The sequence below is a fragment of the Alligator mississippiensis genome, chromosome 1 (assembly GCF_030867095.1).
Source record: "Alligator mississippiensis isolate rAllMis1 chromosome 1, rAllMis1, whole genome shotgun sequence".
Lineage (NCBI taxonomy): Eukaryota > Metazoa > Chordata > Crocodylia > Alligatoridae > Alligator > Alligator mississippiensis.
In genome coordinates this window covers 2276740-2295310 of record NC_081824.1, presented here as the reverse complement: position 1 = coordinate 2295310, position 18571 = coordinate 2276740, and the positions used below count along the sequence as shown (strand labels likewise).

The 18571-nt window shown below is 57.0% G+C and overlaps 1 protein-coding gene and 2 non-coding genes across 3 annotated transcripts; 2 read left to right on the top strand and 1 right to left on the bottom strand.

Annotated features, from left to right (window-relative positions):
* The first annotated feature begins 5366 nt into the window (after positions 1–5366).
* On the top strand, positions 5367–5438 carry TRNAQ-CUG (transfer RNA glutamine (anticodon CUG)). Its single transcript has one exon. It is a non-coding gene; the product is annotated as a tRNA-Gln (tRNA).
* A 1283-nt stretch (positions 5439–6721) lies between these two features.
* Positions 6722–6792, top strand: TRNAG-CCC (transfer RNA glycine (anticodon CCC)). The gene has a single exon. It is a non-coding gene; the product is annotated as a tRNA-Gly (tRNA).
* A 4736-nt stretch (positions 6793–11528) lies between these two features.
* On the bottom strand, positions 11529–18521 carry LOC106740491 (zinc finger protein 92). The gene is made up of 6 exons (XM_059727813.1): positions 18248–18521; positions 17723–17812; positions 17131–17303; positions 16511–16637; positions 15748–15864; positions 11529–14047 (listed from the first exon to the last, which is right to left on the bottom strand). Exons 4-6 carry the CDS (start codon positions 16542–16544, stop codon positions 12981–12983), a joined length of 1218 nt encoding a protein of 405 aa, XP_059583796.1. The 5' UTR covers positions 16545–16637; positions 17131–17303; positions 17723–17812; positions 18248–18521; the 3' UTR covers positions 11529–12980.
* Between the last annotated feature and the right edge of the window lie 50 nt (positions 18522–18571).

The following is an 18571-nucleotide window of genomic DNA, read 5'->3' as shown; positions in this document are numbered from 1 at the left end:
CGCACCTTGCTGCCACAGCCCTTCCCCGCCCTGCACTTTCCCCTCTCCCCACCCCTTTCCCCCGCAGACTCTCCCACTCTCCCAAATTTTCTTTCCTCCCTCCTCTGGCCTCTTGTCAACACCCCCCCGCCCCGCTTTACGTGCAGCCGCTCGCCACCCCCACCCTCCCGCCACCAACACCGCAGGCTTCCTTACATCAGGGAGCCCCAAAACTATACCTTGCAGGGAGCCCCCAAAAACTGTGGACTGGCCCTGTTCCTGAGGACTCTTGCCCAGCTCCCCCCTGCCTTTGACCAAATAACACAGGCCTGACAGGGCCTGGCAAAAGCCTCCCTCCTCGCCCACATTGATGGGACGTGTCTCTTCTCTCAGGTATGCCCCTGCCGCTGTTCTGCCTGTGCCTCCTCGCAGCGGGTGTCTGTATGAGATGCTTTACTGCGCAGGAGACTACTGCAGAGTAAAGTCTCTGCGGACCTGTGTGCAGGAGTTACTGTGCAGTAGATTAGTCTACTGAGCAAGTGCACAGTTGTCTACTACCTATAAATACAGGCAGTGGTCTTCCTGCACAGTGGGTGCCTCTACATGAGATGCTGTCTCCGTCGCGACAAGCTATGGTGATGTAGCTTGGGTGGGAAACACCCGAGCACCGCCGGGACTGTGCAGTACCTACCGTTACTGTGCAGCCATTTAGTACTTGCTAAAAAAGTACTAAGGGCATGGGCGACGGGTGTCTCCTGAGTCTGGGGGGGCACCAGTGGTAAACCAATCACTGACCGGGGCTAGGTGGTCCCCCAGCAGCTGCAGGTGCTTGTCTCAGTGCCCCCACTCCGCATCCAGTGAGGGCCAATCTCTGGGGTAGGGGGGCATGTGTCGGCACTTCTTATGGTGCCCCCACTCCCTGGCCAGCAAGGGCCAATCTCGGGGGAGAGTTGGGTCATATGCCCCGCCATGCCTCCCTACACATCTCATATGACTAAGGGTGTCTATATATATGCTGCAGGTATACCCAAAGTAGGGCTGTGAGAAATTTCAGTAGCTGTTTCATTTTGGAGGTGTTTCGGGCCATTTTGGCACCTGAAACACTGAATCCGAATTGAAACGAAAGGTTCAGCAATATCTCTGAAACGAAACGAGGCATCCAAAACATTTTGGAAATGTTTCAGAAAATTTCAGCGTTTCGGAGCTGGACTTGCAGGGAAACAGCTGTATACTGCTGCCCTGCTGTGCGACTGGGCTCTGCAGGGAGCAGAGATCCACGCCAGCATCTTCTCACCATCGCTGCCCACCCCACGCAGCCCCATGTCACTGGGGCAGCTCAGGGCAGGCAATGGCAGTGAGGAGACCCCCAGCGTGGATCTCTGCTCCCTGTGGAGCCAGGTCATGAGGCAGGGACTAGCAGGTTTGGTCACTGCTTTGCGCTGCTTCCCTGCCCCGTGACCATGTGACAGGGATCAGAGATCCATGCGGGGGTCTCCTCGCTTGCATGGAGGGCAGAAGCCCTCCTCCTCCCCCGGACGAGCCACCCGTGGCCGTGTCCTGCTCCTCCTGGCTGGGTAGGGCCGTGCAAAGCTTCCCTTGCAGCCCATTTGAAACAGATTCGGAGGAGATTTGGCACAGCTGAATCTCCAGAACAGATTCAGCTGAAACAAAGCAGGACAATGATCCGAAACACCAAAATGAATCACTGTTCTCTGAAACAGCCGAATCCAAAAACAAATCAAAACATAGTCATTTTGCACAGCCGTAATACAAAGGCACTTTAGTGCTTTATTTAAAGCCCTTTAGTTAAACGTGGTTGAAAAATGAACGCACGGGCCATGGCTTCGTGGGAGTTTCACGCCTTGCTGTGGTTTGGTGGAGTCGGCGGCAGGGGGAGCCAGACACGGCATCACTGAAGTCACTGTTACCAGTGAGTGGGCGAGCGAGTGATTGCTGTGTCTCATCTCCTTTGTTATAAAGAACAAATAAAGGAACAGAATAAAAATCAACTTGGTCAATCTTTTATCATTTTCACAACACCCTCCTGGAGGAAGGGAAGAAGGAAGTGAGCAAGCGGTGGAGGCAGGGGGTGCAGATGGCGTGCTCCCCACTCTGCCATCCCAGTGAGCACATCTGGAGCTGTGCTGGAGGGGGCAGGACAAGGGGGGCTCCTGATGTGGTGGGCAAGGCCCCCCCAAACTGTGGTCCAGGAACCCTTAAGGCCATCTGCACCCAGAGTTATGAGAGGGCTTCTCTGGTCTCCAATCTCTGGTGTCCATTGTACTTCCCAGAGCCAGAGAGCAAGGAGTGGGGTGTTCACACAGGGAGGACCAACTGGCACACTGCACCCCATAATGCATGGTGGGAAAGCCCCACAGGCAAGCCCCTTTCCTACCCCATCTCCCCCCACCACTGATCATCCCCAAAAAGGGACCAGCCACCTGAGACCCCCTGCAGCCAGCCCACCTGCCACCACACGGGCAGGCTCACCCCCAGGTTCCCCTGCACTCAGGAGGGGGGACAGTGGGGAATACACCCATGTCCCACTGTCACTACATGGCCCAAAAGACACCTGCAGCCCCCCCACGGTGCTGCCCATTAGACCACACTGGGTTCCCATGCACAAAGGGGGCCAGTGGGCAATCACCCTACCAACAGAGACCCCCCCCCCAAAGCCCCCACAGGGTCCTGTCCACAGTTGAGGGAAGTGGGTTAAACAGCCATGCTCCCCTTCACAGCAAAGGGGGAAAACCCTCCATGAGACCACATACAGGTGAGGAAAGATGGCAGACCCAGAGAAACCCTGCCCAGAGAATCACGCAGGGAAGGGAGAGGACGTGTGTTACCCCACGCAGCGATGGGAATGCACAACGGCAGGCGGCCACGTTCATGGTGCCCTGGCCAACCACATCTGGCTACTTTGCAAAGTGAGGGGGGAGTAAGTAGGGTTACCATATTTCCAGGATCAAAAAAGAAGACACCTGTGGGGGCAAGGGGAGGATGGGCAGAGCCGGGGGGGGGGGCGGGTAGAGAGGGGAGGGGTATATGATTGGGAGGGCAATGATATTTCTGTGCCCTACCTCTGCCCCCCAGCCCCGCTAGTGCCCCTCACTCCCAACCCAGATTCCCCTACCCTCCCAGTCCTGCTGCCCACACAACTTGTACATGCACACGCACACACACATGCACACACACATGCACACACACATTCTCTTTGTCTCTTACCTAGGAGAAGCTTGGAGGGGGGGGGCACGCACAGAGCACATGACCCCTGGCAGCCAATCATCTTGTCCACTGCTCCCAGCCCCATGCAGCCGAGCTGCTAGCGCCCAGGAAAGCAGAGGCAAAGTAAAAACCTGGACATTTGCAAGCATTTTAAAAACTGGTGGTCAGGACTGCGGGGCACCAGCAGGGTTGTGGGGGGCGGGGGGCTGTGGGGGCCGGACAAGAGGACATGTCCAGAAGAACTGGGATGTATGGTTACCCTAAGGCCATGGTGCTGTGTGCGCCCACGAGTCTGTTTGCCTAGGGCCCACGAAATGGTTAATCTGGCCCTGGCAAAAGGAGGAAACGGAACCGATCTCCCCACCTGCACGGGTTCATTGCAGCCAATGAAGCAAGGTCTGCTGGGAGCCTGCACTGCCACTCCCTTCTCCTTGCTCGCCCGAACGAGCCCTGAAGCAGAGCTGGAGGCGCTCAGAGGGCATCAGGGTGGTTCAGCCTCTGAACGTGGAGCCAGTGCTGGTGCTGCCTCTCTGAGCTTGCTCTGCAGCTCGGCGAGGGACAGCAATGATGGCTCTGTCACAGGCTGCGACTCCCAGGACCTGCAACACCTGGACAGTATCCATGGTCCAGTGGCAGACTGGCCGACCTGGGAGCTGCTGAGCCTGAGGATAGAGGTCTTCCCCCGCATAGCCTTGGACAACCCCTGGAAACGGACTTGTTCATGGGCACCGTCTGCTTTCACCGGTGAGACAAGGAGGGTGACGTGATGGAGGATGTGGCCCAACATGGAAGAGAGGAGTGGCCAGGCAGGGGCAATGGGGAGCTGCTGGCCCTGACCAGCAAGGACGTGGTAGAGAAAATCTTTCCCAGAGGCAGAGCGGGTCAGGAAAGAGCCTGTGAGGGAGAGTGCGGGACAGGAAAGCACCAGGGACATCCGGGCCAGGGGGTCTGTGCGCGATGGAGGCGGGGGCAGTACCTGAGCAAGGTCATGCATTGTTACTCTGATACCGCTGCATTTGCATTGAGGAGAACACCTGCGGTCGCCAGCTCACAAATCTGAAAAAGGCTTTCACTCAACAAGGACACTCCTCTGGAGGGATAGATTGCACTGTTGAAAGAGCTACCTGCATACCACGTGAAGAATTGCTGCGGTACAGAAGGAAAACCCCCATGAATCACACACCACTGGTTATGACGCATCACCTCTCCCTGGAACCTATACGGAAACTCCTCAAACCATTGCAACCCATGCTAGAAGAAGACCCGATTCCTCAAGAGATCTTCTCAGAACCACCCATCCTAGCCGTCAAACAAGCACCGCACCTCACTAACCTCATCACCAGGAGCAAACTTCCTGTGGCCCAAAACACCCCCAATGGATCAAGACTCCCACAGTGCAGAAGAGAGCGGGGTAGGGGAAGGGCGAATCATTCACCCCTCCCCCTGCCCCCTCCCTGCTGCACAAGGGGGATTGTCTCATGACCTGACCCAGCTGGGGCCCGATTCAGCATGATGGGTGTCTCGGGCGGGCCGGGTCGTGGAACAGTTGGAGCCCTGTGGCTCCTCCGGGAGTGCGGGCAGGCGGCTCCTGCCACTGCACGCACCATGGGGAGCTCCGATTGCCCCACGACTGGCCCGGACGGAGCCCAGGTCAAGGGGAACTGGGCTTCAGCCGGGCCGGGATGTGGGATAGCTGGAGCCCAGCAGCCCCTCCCAAGGCGCAGCGCTGGGCATCCAATGGGGCGGGCAACCCCGATCTTTGCAGAGGACAAGGGAGAGATGCAGCTGTGAGCTGTGCTCTGCTCCGCGCCTCCGCGCCTCGCTGCCACTCCTTTGAAAGCGGTGCGGTGTGGTGCGGTGCCACATGCCTCTCTGCCTCGCCCGCCCAGCGGTGGGATGCACGTGATGGCGTCCGCCACTTTCGAAGCAGCAGAAGCAGGGAGACGCAGGGGCAAGGAGCTCTCTGGCCTGGGGGTGCAGCGGATGGCTACAGGACTCTTCCTGAAGCCTTGCCCAGATGGAGGAGTGGATTTGGTTGCATTGCCTCACCAGTCTGAGGAGCTCTTCCCCACAGACACTCGGGGAGTCTTGGTGATGGGCTGCCCTGGGCAGGCGGCCTCTGGCAAGGCTTCTCCACACACCTGTGAGGCATCTCTTGTACTGGTTCTGTGGTGTAATGGCCAGCACCCTGGACTCTGAATCCAGTAATCCGAGTTCGAGTCTCGGCAGAGCCTCTGCATGTCGTCCTTGCACCACTAGCTCTTTTGCAAAGAGGTGGTTTGGCTCTCTCCTGAACTTCCCCCTACTTTGCTGTTCCGTGCATTTGCAGGGGTGTGTAAAATACAGCCTGTGTGATGGATCTGGCCCACAGCATGACGCTTTCTACCCAACAGACTGGGGGCAGTCCAAGCGGTGGCACATGCAGCCAGGCCCACCACCCCGGGCACACAGTGGGGCTGGGGCAGCCACAGACTCAGTGTCCCCCTGCCCCACTGGCAGCAACACTGAGCATCAGCAGCCAGATGCTGCTCCCCACCTGCCATGGCCCCATCACATCCCCTCGCCTGAGCCTGGCCTGCCTGCTGGGTCCTCAGCCAGGCCCCATGGGATCCCGCCAGTCCGCCCATTCTGCCTGGCATCCCCAGCAGTGGGGTTGACATGGACACGTCCAGGTCAGAGTGAATTAATTGCCCCCTCCCACCTCTCCACACCTCCGGGCTGGGTCAGCACCCCATCCTGCCCTGCTGCACCTGGCTGAATCAACTCCCCCAACTCTGATTAGCAGGTGACACACATGCATTTCTGCGTCACTGATATGCCATGGGCGCACGAGCGTGTAGCACTGATTGTGTGACATGTGTGTTGAAACAAAGGTGGAAGGAAGCCCTGGGCCCTTGGAGCTGGGAACTCACGCTCTCCTCTCCCGCACTGAGGGGAGATGCTGAGAGGAGGCAAACTCCCCATGAAAGCTGTTCTGCTCGGGGCTCTCTCTCCTTTGCTCCATGGTCATCTCCCTCCTCTTGCCCTGGGGCCAGGGAAGGATTCCTGCAAGAATCAAGACAGGAAAAGGAAAAGGAGCAGTCAAATGCCCTGCCTGTGGCACAGACACCAGACAGGCGGGGGTCTCTGCTATGTCCATCCGGCCCCTTGGGCGCCCACATCCCGGATGCTTTTAATCACTGCAGGATCCCCGCAGCACCCATCGCAGGGAAGGAGGGAATCACGTGGAGAGCAGGAGCTCAGGAAGGGATTTGGGGTCCTCGTGGCAGCCAAGACAAAGAAACAAGCACGCAAAAGGTAGCCCGATCACGTCCCCACGGTTATAGTGTTTCCTCTTTTTTCTACTGCAGGCTTTTCTTTCAGTTGTGGCCAGTGATGATTGATCAGCTTTGGATCACCAGAGTGAAGATCACCCAAACTTTTGGGCTTGTTTCTCCTTGGAGTAAATCAGAAAAGAGGGATGGGTCACATTTACCTTTTCTTTTTCAGGACTTGGACAAAGAGGTCAGAAAATCAAGCATTGGTGGTTCAATGGTAGAATTCCTGCTTCCCATGCAGGAGACCTGGGTTCAATTCCCAGCCAGTGCATAGACTACAGGGGAATATTTTGCATGCCTTAACAACCTAATCTAGTCTTTGATAAAGATGCTTTTTGGTAACTTTCACTGATTTCTTTACTTGTATATAAAATAATAAAATGTAGTTCTGCTGTAGCCGGAGGTGATGCTGGAGGAGCAGGACCGGGGGGAAGGGTCCAGGCAGGAGCTGCGGGGGTAAGAAAAGTCCCCGGTGCGGTCCCAGCTGGGACCAGGGCGTCCCCGCGGCGGTCCCCACCAGGCCAGCAAAGCCGCAGCTGCAGGAGCGGGTCCAGCGTGGGGAGCCGCGGGGCAGGAGGTGATGCAGACCGTGCAGCCCCTCCTCAGGCCGAGATCCCCTCAGCACCCCCCAGCTGGCACCAGGGCACGACCTCCACCCCACTGCCCCGGGCCCCGCTCCCTGGCAGCCAAGGGGCCGCGGGGGGTCCCATGGGAGGCTGGAGCCCAGCGCCGCAGCAAGGAGCAGGAGCAGGAGCTGGCCGTGCTGGAGCCGTTCCTGGCCGTGCTGCCCCGGGGACGCAGAGCTGGGCGTGGGGGCGAGCGTGCACACCTGCGCCGAGGCCGTGCCCTGGCCGAGGGGTTTCAGGCGGGGCAGGAGCAGGACGAGAAGCCCCAAGTGAGAGCGTTTCCCCCTGACGTGGATGCTGCTGTCCCCGTCGCCGTGTGCTTGGGGGTGTTCATGTTCCCTCCCAGCCCCGTCTCGCCCACGTCCCAGCTCCCCCGTGACACACCGATCTCGTCCCCAGGTCGCAGTGAGCGTGCAGGTCAAGGAGGTATCCTCACACAAGATGCCATCCACAGCGGCACTGCAGGACACTGGTGATTCCTGGCCAGGGGAGCCAATGGCCCATCGTGTGGACAGGCCTGTGGCAGAGTCAGGAGAGAGGAGAACCCCGGAGCCTTGGGACAAGCCACCTCCTGTCCCCAGAGAGGAGCCCCTGCCCCCCCAGGACTCAGGTGAGGGACCAGATGTAAGGGCCAGGCATGGGGCCGGGTGCCGGAGTGGCTGTGCTGCGCGCAGGGGGAGGCTCCAACGTCTGCCCCAGCTGGGACAGGGCTGCAATATTGGTAACCCCGGGGCTGGGCTGGGACCGAGCTCCGTTCTTTGCAGCTGGGCAGCTCCCAGGCTGGACTGGACATCCGTCTCTCTGCATGTGTGCAGCTCCCAGCACAGAGAGGCTGTGTCTTGGGCCTTGTCGTGCTGCCATATTACCGATCAATGACCTTATTCATGGTCCAACAGTCACCGTTCAGTCGCCCCTGCCTGTTTCTCTTGTCCCCATGAGCCCTCTGTGCCCAGTAAAGGGCTGGTGCAGGGGATGGGGAAATGAGATTCCCCAGTGGCCTCGGCTAGTCTGGGTCCAGCTAAGCCAGGGCTCTGTCCTGCTGCAGATTCCCCCGAAACTGAGGAGACCTGGGAGCTCTCAGCAGACAAAAGCTCCTCAGGCTGATGCCCCAGGCCAGGCCCTTCCCCAGGGGCAGGTACGGAGCGGTGGCTCGACCCTGTCCAGAAGCAGGAGGCACCGTCCCTCCATGCAGAAATCTCTGCCAGAGCATGTTGGTCCAGTCACTGCTCCCGCAGGCCAGCAGCTCTTATTCTCCCAGCGGTTCTGAGAGCATTTCCCTGCCGTGGAGAAGACTGACCTTGCATTTCCTCTCCCCTGCCCTTAGCCTGTGGATGTGACACAGCTCCAACATCCCTCAAGCTTGTTCCCAGGGAGCCGTGTCCCTGCCGGCTCTGACATGGTGTTGTGATGACCGCCCCGGACTGGGACAGTTATTGGGGCTCATCTCCAGCGGTACAGAAGGAAAACCCCCATGAATCACACACCACTGGTTATGACGCATCACCTCTCCCTGGAACCTATACAGAAACTCCTCAAACTATTGCAACCCATGCTAGAAGAAGACCCGATTCCTCAAGAGATCTTCTCTGAACCACCCATCCTAGCCGTCAAACAAGCACCGCACCTCACTAACCTCATCACCAGGAGCAAACTTCCTGTGGCCCAAAACACCCCCAATGGATCAAGACTCCCACAGTGCAGAAGAGAGTGGGGTAGGGGAAGGGCGAATCATTCACCCGTCCCCCTGCCCCCTCCTTGCTGCACAAGGGGGATTGTCTCATGACCGGACCCAGCTGGGGCCCGATTCAGCATGATGGGTGTCTCGGGCGGGCCAGGTCGTGGAACAGTTGGAGCCCTGTGGCTCCTCCGGGAGTGCGGGCAGGCGGCTCCTGCCACTGCACGCACCATGGGGAGCTCCGATTGCCCCACGACTGGCCCGGACGGAGCCCAGGTCAAGGGGAATTGGGCTTCAGCCGGGCCGGGATGTGGGATAGCTGGAGCCCAGCAGCCCCTCCCAAGGCGCAGCGCTGGGCATCCAATGGGGCGGGCAACCCCGATCTTTGCACAGGACAAAGGAGAGATGCAGCTGTGAGCTGTGCTCTGCTCCGCGCCTCTGCGCCTTGTTGTCCGCAGCAAGGAGCAGGAGCGGGAGCTGGTGGTGCTGGAGCCGGGATGTTCATGTTCCCTCCCAGCCCCGTCTCGCCCACGTCCCAGCTCCCCCGTGACACACCGATCTCATCCCCAGGTCACAGTGAGTGTGCAGGTCGAGGAGGTGTCCTCACACAAGATGCCGTGCACTGCAGCAGCATTTCCCAACCAGTGTGCCGTGGCGCACTGATGCCATCAGGCACATCTTGGGCTGGAGCCATGCCCCCGCCTCCTGCTGCTGCAGGCACAGACATGGGCTGCGGCTCCAGCCCAAAGTGCCGTCCGGCTAGCCGCGGGCCACCCCTCCCTGCCCCCCACATCCAGTGTGCCGCAGTTCTTTTTTATTCAGGTAAGTGTGCTGTGGGAGAAGTCAGGAGAGGAAACCCTGGGGCCCACCTCCCTACCCAGTAAATCTATTCTAGCAAGCCTTGTTGTAAATGTTTGAGGGGGATTGGGCAAGCCTTTTGGCTCCCTTTGCTTGGTTCACCAAGGAAGGATACTTCCTATGCTTCAGGCTATACGAAGCACCCAGATACATCCTGCAGGGGCTAAACAACCCCAGGGTCTGCAGGGTCTGTGAGCCCAGGGCAGCATAGCCCTGCCAGAGACCAGAGCTCGGGCGGCGGTAGCGGTTACGCCAGGCTTGTGGGTGCGCTCCAGGAGGGGGTTGGTTGCAAGCTGACGTCCCTGGGGAGGGGACATCCGAAGCTCGGTTTGGGTCGGATGCAGCGAGGTGAGCGGCTTGGTGCCAGAGCACCGGCTACTGGCCTGCCACAGGCTGCAGGGTGGCACCCGGGTTTTTGTGATCTGTAAGCACCTGTACCTTGTGCCATGGCTCTTCAACGTAGTGCCGCCACTTCCCAAAAGCCACTCTGTTGTCCATGAGTTCACAGGTCAGGATCTCATTATTTCTTTTCTCCTGAGGTGAGTTTGCAGGACAAGGAAGGTGCAGGGATGCAGGATTTGGTCTGGGCTCCGCCATTGCGACAGCGCCACACCTGTTGTGGTGCTGGATGCATCCACTTCCACCATGAATGACGTGGTGGGGTTGAGACGACTTGGCACAGGGGCAGAATTTCAGATATCCAAAGGTTCACAGGGTTTCTACAGGCCAGTAAAAATTGTGGTTTTGACTTTGTAGGGTGAGGAGAGGGCTAGGTATTGTTAGTGATAAACCTGACACGAATGTGGAGTGCAGCTGGGCTCTAAATCTCCACCTCCAACTTCCCTATGCTCTAGCCCTTTGGGTCTCTGCAATCTGAAGCAAGGGGAGAGATAAAAAGGGAAGATCTACTGGCTTTCTCCCTCCTGGTAGCAATGCCATCAGCCAATAGGAACTGGAGCCTATGATGGCTGTGGGCATGCGTGTAGGTGGAGTAAAATCACCAAAGTCCCAGTGGGACTTTCCCATGCTCTCAGTCACTTGCTGGAGCTGGCGTGGGAGGGAAGCCGGCAGCAGGGGCCTTGGTGGACTTAGGTGCCTCCCTGTGCTCCTGTTCAACCCTGCTCAGGGCCCCGACAGCAGATCCTTATGCAGCTCTTCTGTAACGCGCCTTTCTCTTCTGCATAAGACTGTCACAAAAAAATGTGGGAACTGCATTCAAGAAGCCAGCTTGGCAGCCAGGCCTTGTGAAGAAACATGAGACCTGAACTGCCTTGCACCCATGCTCCCCTCTTGGGAAGGGGTGGTTCAGATTTCAGTTCTTGTGACACACACTCCCTCACCTACATCTATTGCCCCCAACCTCCACCGCCCCTTAAAAATTCAGCAAGTAACAGGCACGTTCAAAGCGTGTCAAACAAACTCTCCCTCCCTCCCTCCTTTCTGTGCCCATTTCCAACAAGACAAACCAGCTCTCCTGCCAAAAACTGAGGTTCGTTCAGAAGTCACAAGGTTTTCTTAACACTGTAATATAGGGAAAGGGAGGGAGCGGTTTAATACACTGGGGGGTATCAGTAGAAAGGAGAATTATGGAAATGAATGTGCGCGCTCCAGGATCAGTTATTAACCTCTTGGAGTAGCCCCTTTGGGACACTCATGGAGCCAAATGGCTTTGGCACCAGCAGGGAAGCCTCAGTATTCCCCATGGGACGTTACGTGCTGCATTTCACCCACAGGATGCATTCATACCTGTCACTGCCGTGCACTGCAGTGAAGGGTACAAGACCTTTGAAGGCTGTCAGGCGGGTACTTATGACGCTTGGAGTGGAATTAGGCACAGACGCTTATCGGTTGCAAAGCAAGATTATTTACTCATGCCGTTAAGGTGGTGAAAGACGGAGGTCAGAGATATTTGGTTAGTTACAGCTTAAGGTTCGAAGGTCGGTCTGCATGAAAGTCTTTCGTCGGGCAGATAAACAGAAAAAAAAATCGGGCCGGCAGGTCGGTGAGTTACGTCTTAAGATTGGGTCGAGACGCGAGGGGGGCACTGGCAAGTGATCAAGTTGTCAGTTACTCTGATACGTGTGATCAGAGGTCTCCAAGGTTCGTACGGAGGTCCCCCTTCTTCACGGAAGTGAAGATGGGTTTTATTTGTATATTAGCCAATTGTTTTTCGCCACATCATAAATTTAATTAGAATCGCCAGTTGTATAGTGGTCTTCGCTAGGGTGTTATCATAGGAACACTCCCAGACACTCCCCTGTCATTCCGACCACTTACAATGATTTATATAAAGCAAAGAAGGCAAAAGTTTTTATCTCTGTTAGTGGCGCAGTAATAAATTTTTTTTTGACATGCGCAGAAAAAAAAAACCTGTTATTTTCATCTTGTTAGTTAACCCTTAGTTACCTTGTATAGACTAAAACTGTTTTGATTAATATATTTCTTGCTTGTGGCATGGGCAGTACTTAATTTGGTTGTGACAATACCTTCTCCACACTTGCACAGAAGAGGCAAGACCTGTCACACGCTGCACCTCCTTTCCCCCTACTATCGCATTTAACCAAGAAGAGAGACTCTACGTGCCCTGCCACAGGTTTATTCAAAAGGGCAGGGTCTCGCTGCACAGCAGGACATGGATATAATGCCTCGAGTGCGACCAGCTCCTGCTCCACAGGGTGAGGAACAATGACGGGACTGTGGTGAATCCTCTGGAAAAGGAAGGGGTTGGGAAATCACAGAGACATCAGCTCTGGGAGGGGTTCTGGGCCCTGGTCTGTTCCCATTTCACAGCTCTGGGGGGCATAAAGACCAGCCACAGGGATAGCCTAAGTTTCAGGGCTTGATTAGCAAGGAATCTGTTACAGAGAATGGGATGAAGAGGAGGGTGACTGGGAGTGGTCAGCTGGTGCCTGGAGGTGCAGTTCTGACAAGAGGCTGAGAAGCAAAACCTGCCAATATGGGTTCATGGGGTGGCAGCGGGAGCACCTTGCACACCCAATGGGCATATGCAGGCCTGGGAGAGGACTGATGTGGTGGAGAGGAAAGGCAAGGTCAAGGTCAAGGTGGGGGAAGGCAGGGAATGCTTCCCCAGTAATAAATGTCCTCCTTCCTGCAGCTCCAGTTGTCTTGGGGAGGGCACCCTGTTGTGAAGGCATTTCTTCTGCCCCTGGGAGCACTGACTGCTTTCAGAGAAGAATGGGGCTGGCACAGGCTCCAAGGCAAAGATTCCCCCAACATCTGGGCTGGCCTCTGCCTGAGGGGTTTCCTTTTAACCTCCCGCACTGTGGGTTCTGCTGTGACCTAGACGGGCCGAACGAAAGTTGAACTATTGTGGCAGTCCACAGGCATATTTGCCTGGATGCAGACACTGGTGGGTCCTAAGCAGGTAGAAGTCCCCAAACCCTGCACTGCTGGCAGTATTATGAATGCTCCTGGAAGTGGATGCACTGGTGCTGGGCCAGTTTTGAGCAGTGCAGGAAGATCTTTGCACACTGTGAGCACACATGTGGATTTTCGCCTGTGGCTGAGCTGATGCCAGGCCAGGTGGCGGAATTGTGTGAAGCTCTTTCCACACTGCGAGCACTGATGTGGCTTCTCCCTTGGGTGGATGCGCTGGTGTTTGGTCAAGTTGGAGGATCGGGTGAAGCTCTTCCCACACTCCAAGCATTGATGTGGCTTCTCCCCAGTATGGATGAGCCGGTGTTGGGTCAGGTTGGAGAGTCGGGTGAAGCTCTTCCCACACTCCGAGCACTGATGTGGCTTCTCCTGCATGTGGACCAGCTGGTGTTTGGTCATATCAGAGGACAGGTTGAAGCTCTTCCCACACTCCAAACACCGATGTGGCTTCTCCACCATGTGGATGAGGCGGTGTTGGGTCAGGTTGGAGGATCGGGCGAAGCTCTTCCCACACTCCAAGCATTGATGTGGCCTCTCCCCTGTGTGGATGCGCTGGTGCATGGTCAGGTAGGAGGACACGCTGAACCTCTTCCCACACTCTGAGCACTGATGTGGCTTCTCCACCGTGTGGGTGAGCCGGTGTTGGGTCAGGTTAGAGAACTGGGTGAAGCTCTTCCCACACTCTGGGCAGCGATGCGGCTTCTCTTGTGTGTGAATAAGCTGGTGCCGGGCCAGGTCAGAGAGCTGTCTGAAGCTCTTTCCACACTCCAAGCACTGATGTGGCTTCTCCCCTGTGTGGATGAGCTGGTGTTTGGTCAGGTATGAGGACAGGTTGAACCTCTTCCCACACTCTGAGCACTGATGTGGCCTCTCCCCGGTGTGGATGAGCTGGTGTCGAGTCAGGTTGGAGGATCGGGGAAAGCTCTTTGCACACTCCGAGTACTCTGTTAGTCCCATCACCTCTGGCCCTGCTAGGAGAAGCACATGTAGGACACGTGTGTTAGGACAGTACCTGAATAGCTTCATGTTGCAATGGGCTGAGGATGAAGGGAGGACCTAGAGCTGTGGCTCTCTCTTGTGAAAGGAGCAGGGCTGTGCTTCCTGCCTGCCTCCAGGACAAGGTCTGGTGCAGGGAATGAACCCATGAAGCTTTCCTCTGCTGATGGGTCCCAGGTGGCCTCCCTGTCACAGGAGTCTGCAACAGGTTTAAGGCCTTGGCAAGAACCTGAACCTGGGCTCTGTGCTGAGTCTCAGGCTTCATGACACTCAGGGCCCCAGAGGTGAAACACAAAGGGGGCAATTCTGGTGCAAACCGTAGGGGATTCACTTCCCCCCACAACCTGAAAGCTTCTGAATCCCACCCATGCCATAGACCATTTCATTCAGCCTGAGACCAGGATGAAACACTTCTGGGTTCCAGGTCAGCCTGATCAGGAGAAGCCAGGGACAGACTCGGCTTCTTTTTTCTCCAACACTGACAGCTACACAGAGCCTCTGCACACCATGCTGATTTCCATGGGGGACTACAAATCCCATCATGCCCTGGAAGAAGGTGGTAGAGAGGTATAGCTATCTTGGGCTGAGGAATGAACTCTTACATTGCTGAGTTAAGATGGAAATTTAAGATCACGGCATCCCAGAGAAACCAGACCTGGGCCGAAAAAATCAAGACAGCTAACCTGATTGCTTGCTAACATCTGTCATTAGTGGGAGAAGATGGGAACAGCTGCTTGTCTCCACGTGGCTGAATTTCACCAAGTGGGAACAACACCTGCCAGGCACATTACAGCACAATGTACCATGTTTGAGGTCAGCGCCCTGCAAGGGCAGCACAGGGCAGGGCTGCAGTTTCCAGGTCCCCCTGGCATGGAGAATGCTGCACCTAGGGAGAAGGAATCACCAACACACCTACAGACTGGGAGGTGACTTTCTAAGCAGCACAGCAGCAGAAAGGGATCCCGGAGTCATTGTCAACTCTAAAATGAACATGAGTCGTCAATCTGACTAAGTGACAAGTAAAGCTAACCACACTGTTTCATTCATTGCAGGTGCATCATGAAAAGGTCTAAGGAAGTGATAGTTCCCCTCTACGCGGCATTGGTAAGACCGCAGTTGGAGTGCTACATGCAGTGTTGGGTGCTGCACGTCAAGAGGGATGTGGTCAACCTTGAGAGGGTTCAGAGGAGGCCACTCATATGCTTAAGAGCCTGCAGGTAAGGTCCTACAAGGAGAAACAGAGGGACCTGAATCTCTTCAGCTTGCAAGAGAAGGCTGAGAGATGTTCTTGTGGGCACCTACAAATTCATCAGGGGACGGCAGCAGGGAATACAAGATGCTCTGTTTACTAGGGCGCCCCTTGGGGTTACTAGGAACAATGGCCACAAACTGATGGAGAGCAGATTTAGTTTGGACATCAGGAGGAACTTCTTGACGGTGAGGGCACAAAATTCGGAATGGGCTCCCAACAGAGGTGGTGCTGTCCCCTGCTTTAGGGGTCTTCAAGGAGACTGAACAGGGACCTGGCTGGGGTCATCTGACCCCAGCGCTCTTTTCTGCCCAGGGCAGGGGGTCAGAATGGATGATCTGCTGAGGTCCCTCCCGAGCCTAAAAAATCTATGAAATCTATGCAATTTCTAAGAGCGGAGTGGGGTGGAGGGAATAGACAACTCACGTGGAGGCAGGTCCTCTGATCTGGAGATTTTCCCACGGGTCTCATCATCACAGACCGAGAGCTCCACTTGTCCTTGCTGGATGCTGCAGATTAGGGCAGGTGTGGGACCTTCATATCCTGTTTGGGGCAGTGGTTAAAGAGGGTTAATGACTGTGTACTGGATGCAGAATAACCAACCGGGATTTGCGAAACAGATCCTATGAACGCAAGGTTTTTACTAGGGCCTTGATGGACAAGGGAGGACGGGCATTTAGGAAAGAGAAGGCACTGCAGGGAAAAGCCCTCACTAGATAATGGTCCTCGTCACCCATATAGTGGAGGGATGGTCACAGGAAACAAAGCACCAACCACCCCTGGTTTAGAAAGTGCATTAACCAGGAACAGGCATGGAGATGCAGTGACCCGTGATGCACCAGGGAGCAGCACAATAGCCTGATATTAAATCCCCTCTCAGTCTTTCCTCATAACTTGTCCCCCAGCCCCGGAACCATTTTTGTAGCCCTCCGCTGGACTCTCTCCAATGTGTCCACATCTTTTCTGTAGCATGAGGCCCAAAATTCGACACAGGACTTCAGATGTGGCTTCACCAGTGCTGAAGAGAGGGGAAGAATTACTTCCTTTGACCTGCTGGCAACACCCCCAGCCTCTACATTGAACCACCAGTCAAAAGTGCATGGGGATGAGACTATTGAAACACAGGGAGACGACTACAAAACATCAGAGTCTGCACAGCTCCACGGACATGCAAGAACCAGAGCCTTACCCAGGGAAAGGAGGGCTTGGTAATTCTTCAGCATCTGGTCTCGGTAAAGCACCTTGTCTTCATCTTCCAGCAGCTCCCACTCCTCCCGCGTGAAATACACTGCCACAGCCTCAAACACCTCCCGGAGCTGCGGGCACAAGCGTTGCACCATCAGTGTCTCCTGGGCCAGCTGCTCCCAGCCCCACAGCCCTGTCTGCAATCACTCGGCACTACAGCTCATTGCAGGCTCAGCCAGGACAGGCAGGGCTGCAACATCCCGTTACTCAGCTGACACATGACGTGGATGCAGCTGTGGACATGGGAGCTCACGTGTCGGCCTCAGCCCAGCTCATCACGGTCTGTCAGCTTGGTCCTTTGAGGCAGTCAGACCGGCATTTTTGGAGGCAGGGAGCCCCGTCTCCACGCACTCTTGCCAAGCCTTTCCGTGCCAGCACCCCTGGTATCTGCACTTGGGAGGGAGCTCCTGCTAATGCCAGCTTGGGCTGTTTGCAGCGTCCAGCATCACAGGGTGGACGCTCTTCATGTCTTTCTGCTCCCCGCGTTTTTTTTACAGCCCCTCGGCTCCTCCTGCACTCTGCCCCAGCTGTGCTCCCCCCAACTGCACCCGGTGCCCTGCTCACCTCCAGGCTCTGCCCATGCTTTGGAGGCCTGCCCTGCCCCTCCTGCACTGGGCCCGGCTCAGGTGTCAGGGAGCCCCTCTCCTCCAGTCCCCCTGGGCCAGTCCTCTGCAGCTCCAGCTTCACAGGCTCTGCTCCAGGAGGTTTCTGCTCAGCGCTGCTCAGGGTCCCAGCACCTGCGGGTGGGGAAGAGCGCACAGGGCAGCGCTGGGGCTGCTGGCACGGGGAAAGCCCTGCTCGTCTCCTGCACTGGCCTGGCACTAAGGCAGACGGAGGCTTTGATGTGTGGAAGATGGGGGAGAAGGTAGACTCCACGTCCCACAGCTCTTGCTAAGGGCATGAGGGGGGAGACGAGCCCTAATAAGTCTGTTCCAGACCAGGCTGGTGCTGTGTCATATCCACAGGCTAAGGGCAGGGGAGAGGAAATGCAAGGTCAGTCCTCTCCAGGGCAGGGAAAATGCTTCCAGGACCGCTGGGAGAACAAGAGCTGCTGGCCTGCGGGAGCAGTGACTGGACCAACATGTTCTGGCAGAGATTTCTGCACGGAGGGACGGTGCCTCCTGCTTCTGGACAGGGTCGAGCCACCGCTCCGTACCTGCTCTTGGGGAAGGGCCTGGCCTGGGGCACCAGCCCGAGCAGCGTTTGTCTGCTGAGAGCTCCCAGGTCTCCTCGGTTTCGGGGGAATCTGCAGCAGGACAGAGCCCTGCCTTAGCTGGACCCAGACTAGCCGAGGCCACTGGGGAATCTCATTTCCCCATCCCCTGCACCAGCCCTTTACTGGGCACAGAGGGCTCATGGGGACATGAGCAAGGGGCAGGGGCGACTGAACAGTGACTGTTGGACCATGAAAAAGGTCATTGATCGGTAATATGGCAGCACGACAAGGCCCAAGACACAGCCTCTCTGTGCTGGGAGCTGCACACATGCAGAGAGACGGATGTCCAGTCCAGCCTGGGAGCTGCCCAGCTGCAAAGAACGGAGCTTGGTCCCAGCCCAGCCCCGGGGTTACCAACATTGCAGCCCTGTCCCGGCTGGGGCAGACGATGGAGCCTCCCCCTGCGCGCAGCACAGCCACTCCGGCACCCGGACCCACACCCGGCCCTTACATCTGGTCCCTCACCTGAGTCCTGGGGGGGCAGGGGCTCCTCTCTGGGGACAGGCGGTGGCGTCCCCCCCGGACAGGCCTCCCCCGCGGGGCCGGGCTGGCGCTGCCCTGCACGTGCGCACGGTCTGCGGGGCAGGAAACCGGACGCAGAGCTCAGCGCGTGACGGACGGACGGACGGACGGGAGACCCGGGACCTGCCCCTGCCCGGCTCTGGTGCCCCGACTGGCCACCCCCCTTGCCCCCCCAAGGCTGCAGGGACCGAGCTGGCTGCAGACACCCCCCCCCCGATTAACCCTTCAATGGCCCCAGGCAACCACGAGGCCAGGCAAGACCCCGCC